At 41.0% G+C, this 10,433-nt stretch overlaps 1 protein-coding gene across 1 annotated transcript; it reads left to right on the forward strand.

Annotated features, from left to right (window-relative positions):
• Positions 1–1,661: 1,661 nt before the first annotated feature.
• Positions 1,662–8,577, forward strand: lyl1 (LYL1 basic helix-loop-helix family member). Its single transcript, XM_085410128.1, has 5 exons — positions 1,662–1,921; positions 2,028–2,185; positions 3,926–4,772; positions 6,533–6,630; positions 7,360–8,577. The coding sequence occupies exons 3-5, from the start codon at positions 4,012–4,014 to the stop codon at positions 7,902–7,904; spliced, it is 1,404 nt and encodes a 467-aa protein (XP_085266254.1). The 5' UTR covers positions 1,662–1,921; positions 2,028–2,185; positions 3,926–4,011; the 3' UTR covers positions 7,905–8,577.
• Positions 8,578–10,433: the final 1,856 nt, after the last annotated feature.

Genomic DNA, 10,433 nt, shown 5'->3' on the forward strand with positions numbered 1-10,433 from the left:
AATACAACTGTGTGACAGGAACACATACTGTAAAGCACAGGAAAAAGCTAATCCCAAAGGATTTCTGTCTGTCCCCCGTGTAGCTTTTTATATGTTACACGCAAATTTATGCAGCATCTGCAGGCGCAACGGTGCCACCGCGTTGTTCTAGCACACAGAGAGTGATCAACTGGAACCACAGCTGTGGAAGCAAAAAAGTGTGACGACCAGGACCAGCAGACGACACCGTCTGTACTCTGATTCTGTAGGCCTATTGTTAGTTTGACATATTCACATGCAGCAGTTGCTTATAGCGATGACGACGATGATGTTTAAGGTGATTACGGTGAAAAGGGAAAAAAAATACAACTAATAAAATGATGATGATGAAGGTGGTGACAGATTTGCTGAGCAATTGTTCAGCAAACACTTTTCCTTCCCAGGACCTTGAAGGTCAGGTAACTGTAAAGCCTTTATAATGTTTGTGTTTCAGTCTGTCTAAGAAGGAAATGACTGAGGCAATGTAAAAGAAGTGCTGACCCTGAGGTTGAAAGAGAGAGAGGGAGTTTGGGCAGAATTGGACGGGAATGGACAAGCGAAGAGGAGAAAGGGTGAGAGACAAATTGAGGAAGGAAGTTTGGGAGCTCTTGGAGAGGAAAATTGCCGTGATGATGACTTATCTATCGGTCGGCGGTGGCACAGGTGTGCTCTGATGTCATAGTAAAAACAACACAGACCAAAAATCTCAGAGCATTTGTGTAGGTAACATCTATACCAGTGAAGATTAAGGTGATTAACGATGTTTTTCAGCACCCTGTCAATTATTTTGCCATTTACTCTGTTGTCGAGCCAAGATAATCGTGAAAGCCTTATTCAAACATATGACACATTCAAAGTATATACAACCAACTTTGAAGAGATGACCTTTCTAATGATCACTGCTTGACCTTTGATCGTAGTGAGACATTTATCTTTTTCAACTGAAATAAGTTGTTAATTTCAGATACCCGTTTGTTTAATTTCCTCATTCAGTCATTCAAATGTGGTCTAAATCCAGCAAACAGAACTTGTTTGTCTGCTCTAAACGCCCATCATTTGAGGGCTTTTGTGCTAATCAGAATGTGACAACGAGCTTTAAGGGCTGATATTTTAAACAAAGATATCCCAAGTGGCCATGTTGTGCATGCATGCGATGTATGTGTGCGTTAAAACACACACAGGCATATTTGTGAAAGCACGTGCATGAATGAGCAGCAGCCACATTGTCTCTTTAATATATTGTTATATAAGTGCAGCTGCAAATATTTTCTTGGAAATGATCCAGATCCCTTCAAAGTTTGGGACTGACCAGTCCAGTGCCGTGTGTATGTGTGCGTACATGCATGTAGGCGTGAACCTGCTGATTCGTGTGTGTGTGCTGGCATTGGTGGTGGAGGAAGAGGGGTGGTGAAGGTTCCTTATCTACAGGCCACAGGCAGCTTTTGAGGCTCTTATCAGCAGCCACCATATTGTACTAGCACATCCTCTTGTCCAGCAGGGAGCGGAAAACTCTCCTTGCAACACGGTTCCCTCTCGCTCTCTCTCTCTCACTCTCTCCCCTCCTCCCCCCCCCCCCCCCCCCCCCCCCCCCCCCCTCTCTCACTCTCTCTCCCACCTCACATTTGCCAGTACCAGAACTCTGGCAACCAGCGACAGCATTGTGTCTTCTTGGCGAAGAGATTGAGCGAGGGAAAGGACAGGCAGGACGGTGAAAGATAGAGAAAGACAGACAGAGAGAGGGAGAGAGACGAGATTGACATATGGACAGGGGGTGATGGTGGAGACCCGCACCTTCCATCTCCACGTTTTGAGTGTGTCTTCGTTCAAAGGAGCAACTTCCAATCAAAAAAACCATACATCTATGTTTCCCAGTCGCTTGGCCTCGCTCTGACTTCTTCTCTTTGTAAATGTTTTTTTCTTTGAATATTTATAATTATTTATAAATGTTTAAGAATATGAGCAGTGGTATCAGACAGCGTGGCTCCAATTCTGACCTCATAAGTTGACAGACAGACGCTGACAGGCTGCAGTGGAGTGTGAGCGACTTAAAGGAGGAGGGAGAGGACGCTAAACACTGAGCAGATACATGTGCGTTCTCCGATCACTCGAACTCTGAGGGATTTTGTACGCCATACTCACGAGCCACAGTGGATGTCATAATGTATATGTAAGTATTAAAGGTTACCTATTGTCTTACTTATTGTTCAAATTGTACGCAAATAGTTTGCAGGAAGTAATGCTTATTTAAATACTAGTAATAATAGCACAATACACATACATGATGTCCAATACATCATGTATCTATTCATTAAAAAATATTAATAATGTATTATATTTCTATTATTGACAATATATTCTAGTTAACTGTTTGAAAACATAGGATTTCTGATTTCTGTCCTAATTTAAATTATAACATTTTACCCCCAGTTATCTATTTATTTATGTAAAAATATAATACACTCTGTTTGGCTACTCGAGCAATATAGGAAAATAACAAGTGGCCTTACCAGAAAGAAAGATATTGAACAAAAATTTAAAAAAAAACTTTAAGAGTTAATAACATTTTTGTCACAATTGTAAATTGAACCAAAAAAATGAGGGGACTTCTGAAAGCATTGCTTTGTGTCTTTCACTACAAAAACGAATCCTCTTTAAAATGTGTGCTTCAAAAGTAAACATGCTGGGCCTTACATTTAAAAATCAATACAATGGTTAACAAACTGCTGGGGATATGCTGCAAAAAATATATATTTATAAAGAATTAGCTGCAAATGTCATTCCTACACATCACTGCGAAAGACGGAACTGTCCAAAATAAAGTCATGACCACCAGAAAAGAAAACAGGAACAATTGCGATTGCAAAACCTGAAAAATCATGAGCTGTAAGCTTTGCAAGACAGACTAACGAGCAGCAATTTGTAAAGTACAAGAATGAATTTACTCCATATGTCAACATTTTAAAATTGCATCAAACTTCTAAATTTACAATTGAAATAAATTTCTGATGAACTGAATCCAGATTTTAAGCCATGCATCAGCTTATCAGAAACTGTTGCACTGCACGTGTGCAAACTGACCTTTAAGCACATTTTCATATCTTATAGTCTTTGCTAAACATACATCAAATATATATCCTGAGTCCATTTTTCCCTTTGTTTTGTTCAACAGACTCTTTGATATCAATCCAATCGTCAGCGTTCTGGGACTTTTGGGGTCCGTGAAAGGATTTTGACTCATATCCTCAAAATACATGTGGACAGACAGATAGACGGATAGACTTATTAAGAGAAGCCACTAGAGACTCGTTCAAAACCAAAAAAGAATTTGCTACTCGGGATGTACAGTAAAAAAAAAAAAAAACAACACAAAAAAACCAGACTTCCCCATCACATCAAACTGCAAGAGCCACCTCCTTTATATGCTGGAGCCAGAGACTTAATCACAGCATTAGCCCCTTATTTAAGTTTGCAAATTCTATCCAACTACGTTTAATTTAAATTGAACATGGAAATTAATTAATTTGCTTTACTGGAACATTGTGCAATATTCTGTTACATTATATTACAGTTGTGCAACAGCCATCATGAGTAATAAGGCTGTACGAAAACCTCCTAAGCGTGTAACAGCAGGTGTCACTGTGAAGATTCATGAAATAATTAATAATATTGTAAAATCTAAATAAAACTGAACTGATGTTAAAAGACTTGTATGCTGAGAAATAAGGACAATTCATGCATGTATGTAGAAATGCTAAAATATTGAAAAATCTGTAGAAAAGTAGAACAAAGGAAAAGTAAATAAAGGGTTAAAAGACTCCAGGCCAGGAGAAAATTTTAAGGCCCTGTAGGACTAGCTGCGTGTGCCGGAATATAAACACATTATTGACTCTCGTGTAAAACACCACAGGGACGAGACACAGACTTGCAGCACGCACGCTGGGCAGCTGAGAAGAGCGACACCTTGACAGAGTTTCCTTCAGAGACTTCACCACCATGATGGAGAAGCTGAACTCCACTGGCCCGCCTGCCTCACCCCACAACATACCTCGCCCCTCCTCCTCTTCTTCATCCTCTGCCTCCTCACCATCGTGTGCATCCATGGAGCATAGCAGCCCTCTCTACAGCCAGCAGTCAGCATCCTTGGATGCTATCGGCAGCCCACAACCCACTAACAAGACAGGGCACAAGGGACACACGGATGTCCCTACTCCTGGCTCGACACAAGCCCTCATCACCCCAAACACAGTGTTAACCAATCAAGCAGATACAACTGCTGCACCTGAGCCCATTGCCATGGAAACGGAGGAAGAAGAGGACGAGGAAAAACTAGGGGGGCCAAAGAGCACCACTGCTCCTGCTGCTTCAGCCAACTGGTCCCCAACTCTTTCCTCGCCACCTCCACTCCTCCCGGCACCAGCAAAGACTTCCCCGTGCCCTCTTCCCCCTCCAACCTCCACAGCTGCCTTCCCTTCATCCTCATCATCCTCTCCTCTTCCTCCTCACATTCCAGTTATCAGCCTTGGCCACAGCAAGCCCCCACTGCCACTCCCAAATACCCCTTTGACTGCCCTCCACCCAATTCCCAATCTCCTACATGGGCCACATGGAGACATTCGCCGCGGCCATTTGAACTGTTTACCTGTGGTCAGCCCCGGAGCTTCTGGATCTACTGGAGGTCCCGTAGGTCCCACAGCTGCTTCTTCAGGGCCCCTGTTGTCTCATCAGTACCTGTCTGGTCACCCCTTCTTCACTAGGTGAGATTATACAAATTTGAATTCATTCATACACAGTGTGAGTCACTTATAACTTCTTGAAACAAGAGCAGTCTGAGTGCTGCTACACCATGATTAAAGTGAGTCTGGATCTTTATGCAGATTAGTATACGATATTTTTGGGGGAACATCTGGATCATGTCTCCCAATTTTCCTTTTTCAATTTGACACTAATTTCTGAAGATAGACTGCAATTATGCAATCAAAGAAACCTTACAATTCAAAAATTCCTGTATCTACTCCAAACGTTGAGCAGGATTATGTTGGTTGTTTGTTGTTGTTGTTGTTGTTTTTTAAAAGAAAAGAATCCTTTAAATTACTTTTGGAGTAATCCAAACATTAGACAAGGCCCTACTTTTGACTTCAAATTAATATATTTGAAGGCTAAAGCAAGTAAAGCTAAAGTATCCACAACAAAAAAAAGATTGATGCAAGGTAAAAAAAAAAAAAAAAAAAGAAGAAGAAGAAAAATGCATATTTGTAATGCTACCTTTTATCTGCTCGATTAAAAACTGCAACATTTGCTGACAGTGTGGTTAAAATGATCAGTGCAGTGCATGAATATGTTTATTGAATGAATTTGTTTCATTGGAAGCAAATAATTCTAGAGGTAAAATGAAAAAGTTATAAATTATGTAAAATAACCATCGCATAAATTGGAACATTATGTAAAATAAAGTATCGCACACTCATTGACTTCCTTTCGAAAAAGCCTGCAAACAGATGCGGACAACTAAACTATAAAACTCACTACAGTACAGCTTCCTGACATGCTGCTATCGAGGATGATGCCACTTTTCTCGCTGCAATGCCAAGTTTCAGATAAAACCTCAACTGCTCGGATTTCTCGACTTCCCATCATGATTAATAGCCGCTGTGCTGCGCTGTTATGTGAAAATGACAGCAGGATGTGTGCTGTTTTGAAGGGACCTCACATTTCTCACGCTAAATTTACCCAGCAGACCTTTTGGTTACCGAACACAAATTGAATCAGTGAATGTTTTTTTTCTTTGTGTGTGTGTGTGCGTGTTTGTGTGTGTGCATTTAGCAGCCAAGTAAAAAACCTTTACTTGAATATACCACTTTTCTAAACTATACATCCAGTTTTAATTACAGCTAATTTTAATCCTTAAACTGACAAAAGGAAGCAAACCAGAACTCTTAAAGCTCTTTTTGGGCCCGAGCAACTGGCAGCTCTTCTTTTACTCCTGTGAAGAAAGGCATTAATTTGCAGTCTTTATCAAAGCCCTCCTACTGTTCCTCTATTCTCTACTCCAAATGGCATTTTCTACACAGTTTTCTCACAGAAGAGTGGAAAAAGTGGGACTTTTTTTGCACAGTGGATATATCTGTGGCTTCCCCATCTGTCATGGAGGTCTGGGAATAAGCTTCTCTCCCCTTTCCTCTCTGGTTTGTTTGTAGCAGGAAGCATTGATCTATTTCATCCCCCCTGAAGTAGAATCAGCTAGTAACCAAGCTTAATGAGATTGGGTTAAAACTCTGCATGCACACTCAATCAACGCCACCACTCACATTCACACCTCCATTAATGACTTCCACCATGTTCCTGCTTTCTTTAGCCACTCTTTATGATTTCTCCCTATTCAGTTGCTATAGGAAGGAGGACGAAATGCCAAAACAACCTTATATGTGTCTTGTTTTTATTTATATGTAGCTTATTTTTACTTGTTTGACTGTAAATACGATCCCACAAATGATTCACATAGTGTTTGTGTTTCTAGTTCGTACCTGGGTTCTTCAGGAGGAAGCTATGGTGTCATCAGCAACAACCGCATCAAGAGGAGACCCTCCTCGCACTTTGAGATGGAGATGAATGAATGTGAGTTTCTGTGTGTACATCCGACACTATTATGGAGATAATTATTGTTTGAATGTTTTGAACTGTAATTTGGGGAAATTGATGTCCACATTTTGGAGATGAAGGCATATATTTAAACTATTTAAAGAGTATGTGGCAATGTTATGCACTTTTTTTCACTGCCATCACATCCTGTGAGAAAAACATACTTCCACAATTTGCTAGTCCATCTCTCAGTGCTTTTCTATATCCTGCCATTATATCCTGCCTGATTTTATCTGTTTTGATTTTATATACTGTTGTTTGTTTGTTTGTTTGTTTGTTTGTTTGTTTGTTTGTTAATTAGTTAGTTTATTTGCTTGTTTTAATCAATTTTAAATCATGCTTTTTATTTGTTCTTGTTTCTAATGTCTCTGTAAAGCACTTTGAATCACCTTGTTGTTGAATTGTGCTATACAAATAAACTTGCCTTGCCTTGCCTTGCCTTGCCATGGGTATAGGAATATACCCCTGGCACCATATGCCACTTTTTTTGGAACTGAAAACCAGCTCATGGCCCAAAACCTCCTGCAGAGGAATCTAATCGTTAAAAATGGATAACAAATATTTAATATTCTTCCAAAGTCTAATTAATCCCCTCCCCCTTTTGTTAGCAAAGTTATTTTAAAAAAAAGTTGGTGATGATTTGAAGGATTTGTTAAAAAAAAAACCACCTTTTGGACTAAATCTGTGTTTATGTGTGTTTAACAGGCCCTCCCCAAAAACTCGCCCGCCGCGTCTTCACCAACAGCCGTGAACGCTGGCGACAGCAGAACGTCAACGGGGCTTTCTCGGAGCTGAGGAAACTCATTCCCACGCACCCACCTGACAAGAAACTCAGCAAGAACGAAATCCTCCGCCTGGCCGTGAAGTACATCAACTTCCTGGTCACACTGCTCAATGACCAGGATCAAGACAAGAGCAGGGACTCGGCTGAGGATGATGTGGAGGATGAGAGCATGGCTCCTGGTTTGGCAGGCAAAAAACTGAACCCTCGTTTTCAGTGCGACACTCCGCCACCATCCCACTCTGCCCTGCCTGCGTCAGCCCGTCCCGCTTTGGCGTTAGCCCACAGAGACAGAGACTCAACTGACTCAATCAGTGCCCTGGTTAATTCCCCAGCAACGTCCAGTTGCTATGGAGACACAGACAGTGAAGAAAGCTTTGGTGCTAAGACCTCTGTGGTTACCCAAGGCATTCTGGGAAAGGTCAAGAGTCAGATAGGGATGGTGGCAGCATCGAATGATGAGCGGTGACACCAAAAGGCAGTAAACACTGGGAGTTTAAATGCCAGGCAGAGACGGAGATATCAAAAGTGTTTGATCAATTGCAGAAAGGTGTGAATAAGTTTTTAAAAAAAGAGGGATTTTTTTAAAGGAATTTTGCAGGTTTGAGAGCTTCTTTGTCTTTTCTGGCAATGTTGATTGTGAAGCTGTCATTTAGTGAAACACCAAACTGTGCTTTGAGGAAGGCTGAGACATGAAACTTAACAGAACACTCAAACCAGCTTCATATCCAAATATGGTAACAATGATCCTTTAATAAACATTATACAACTAAAACAGTAGAAGAAGAAAGACACGAACAGGGCCCTGATTACACGTGCTTATAAAGGTAATCCGGGGAATTTAAAATCTTCTTAGCAAATGGATAAAAATGGAAGATCTGTCAGAAAAAAGCATGAAAATCAAATATTTTGTCAGTCTCTGAAGTTTACATGTAAATAATCAGCCTTGCCTCAGTGCAGTTACGGTAACTTAAGAGTGCCTGCAGAGAAATGCATTGCATGCAGTGGTGATTTGACGTTGCCGTTTCTTAATGTCCTCGCTGCTCTAATTGTCTGAAAAGCAGGGCCGATGGTTCCGCCCTGACATTGTGACACACTTGTAAGAGACAGAAATAAAGTGTGTTTTAGTTTGCTGTTCCTTATTTGACATCCTCTTACTGCGCTCCAAAGACTGCTCTATGTCAGCACAATTTCTCAACACATTCAAATGTTTTGCCGCTCTCGGTTTAGCATACTTGTGTATGCTCAAACTCACCAGTAAGTAGCATAAAATGAACACAATGACCAAACTGCTAGATTATGAGATTAAAATGGTTTATGGTGATTGGAAGTTCGCTTCTTTTAACTTTATTTTGAAAAATCTGCACGTAAGTCATGTGTCCTTCTGTTTGTCCATAACAAAGCTGTCAGCGCGAGTAGCCAAAGCACAACTCCATGCTGTTTACGTGTGCTGTTCACCAGAATGACAGATGACTGACAATAGTGTTTCAGCATGGAAGCCATAAACAACACAAGTCAAAAAATAAAACTAGTGAGTGACGTGACACCGAGAACATGGATCTACAGTTGCCCTGCCATTCCTGTAGCAAGTCCAGCAAACCGAAAAACAAATGTTTTCCACAAGGCAATGAGGTTTTCCCAAGAAGCAGACTTTAAAGCGTTTTTATACTGGTGGAGGATTTACAGATGAATGCCCAGTCTGACAATACAATACAACATTATAGGCACAATTTGTGATCACAAGCAAATTTGTGGTGAATTAAAATGAAGACAGTGTGTGCATGTATGTGCGTTATATGTTGAAGAACAAGGGAAAAAAACTGTGAAGGCAACAATTTTTTTCGTGTGTGGTTGCGTTTGCGGAAAGTCAGGGTGGATGTGGGATGCGGTTGAAGATGGGGTTCAGAATGGTGGAGGAAAGTGAAAAGTGTTCGGGAGGGAGGGGGCTTGCAGCTGTTGCCGTGGTGCGGGTGTCTGTCTATCAATTGGCCAGGAAACGCTTACAGTTAGTCCTGTCTCATTTACGGCCAACGAGTTTCCTGGAGGTTGGGTGGTGGCGGTGTGACTGTACCATGTTTGATGGGTGTTTGGATGTGTGGGGTAGCAACCGCTGCATAGAAGAAGGGAAGATAGGAGGAGGAAAAGAAAGAGAAAACAGCCACCAGGGTGCCCTGGGAAGCCCTGCACACTTGGTTTCAGGATCATACAACAGGAAGAACTGCTTTCACAACATTGCTGTGACTGCATCTGCCCACTCGGCTGTGCTAAGCTGGGCCTTCTCCTCCCTGCTTCACTCTAAAACCTCAGACAGGATTACAGAGTGAAGCAGGGGTCATGCAAATTAAAGATAGTGTGTCACTTTGCAGTTGTACAAATTGAATTATTCAAAGATTTTTTGGATAACACACTAGATTTATTTGAGTTGTTTAACAATATATGATTTATGGGTTAGACATTAACCCGTTTTATCTTGTAAGCTTGTCCCGATAAAAAAGCAAACTGTTGAAATGTATTATTACTATTGTTACTACTGTTATTTATTCAAAAATATTTTTATGGCTGCACAGTACAGTTCAGGAAATAAACCCTCAAAATTGTAATTCAAACTCCTGGGATGTCAACCTTCTCGACTTCTGATACAGGAGGCCGCGCAGGGTGATGCTAGCCAGCCTGGGACTTAGAGATAATGCCAGTGCCTCCACCCTACCTCCTCCTCCCACCCTCAGTTGTGTCCCTCTTACGACCAGAAGCACACCCACTTACGTAAATAAATCCAATAAACGGAGTGAATTCTGCAAACTATAAACACAATTCCAAAAGATTTGGGGATGTGGCGTAAAATGTAAACAAAAAAAAATAGTGATTTGCAAATGTCATAAACACATATTCACAAGAGAACAGAAAACAGATCAAAAAAACTGAGATTTTACTATTTTGAGAAAAATATTATCTTATTTTAATCTCCACAACACATCCGAAAAAGCTGGGATGGGGCCAC

The sequence above is a fragment of the Rhamphochromis longiceps genome, linkage group LG6, assembly GCF_057381845.1.
Source record: "Rhamphochromis longiceps isolate RC_006_pf linkage group LG6, R_longiceps_female_GT1.1, whole genome shotgun sequence".
Taxonomy (NCBI): domain Eukaryota; kingdom Metazoa; phylum Chordata; class Actinopteri; order Cichliformes; family Cichlidae; genus Rhamphochromis; species Rhamphochromis longiceps.

What these genes read in the sequence shown, in the direction of transcription:
- lyl1 (XM_085410128.1), top strand. Translation starts at nt 4,012, where the DNA reads ATGATGGAGAAGCTGAACTCCACTGGCCCGCCTGCCTCACCCCACAAC. An exon ending in GGTCACCCCTTCTTCACTAG is followed by an intron (nt 4,773 to 6,532) that starts GTGAGATTATAC and finishes TTGTGTTTCTAG; the next exon opens with TTCGTACCTGGGTTCTTCAG. An exon ending in TGAGATGGAGATGAATGAAT is followed by an intron (nt 6,631 to 7,359) that starts GTGAGTTTCTGT and finishes TGTGTTTAACAG; the next exon opens with GCCCTCCCCAAAAACTCGCC.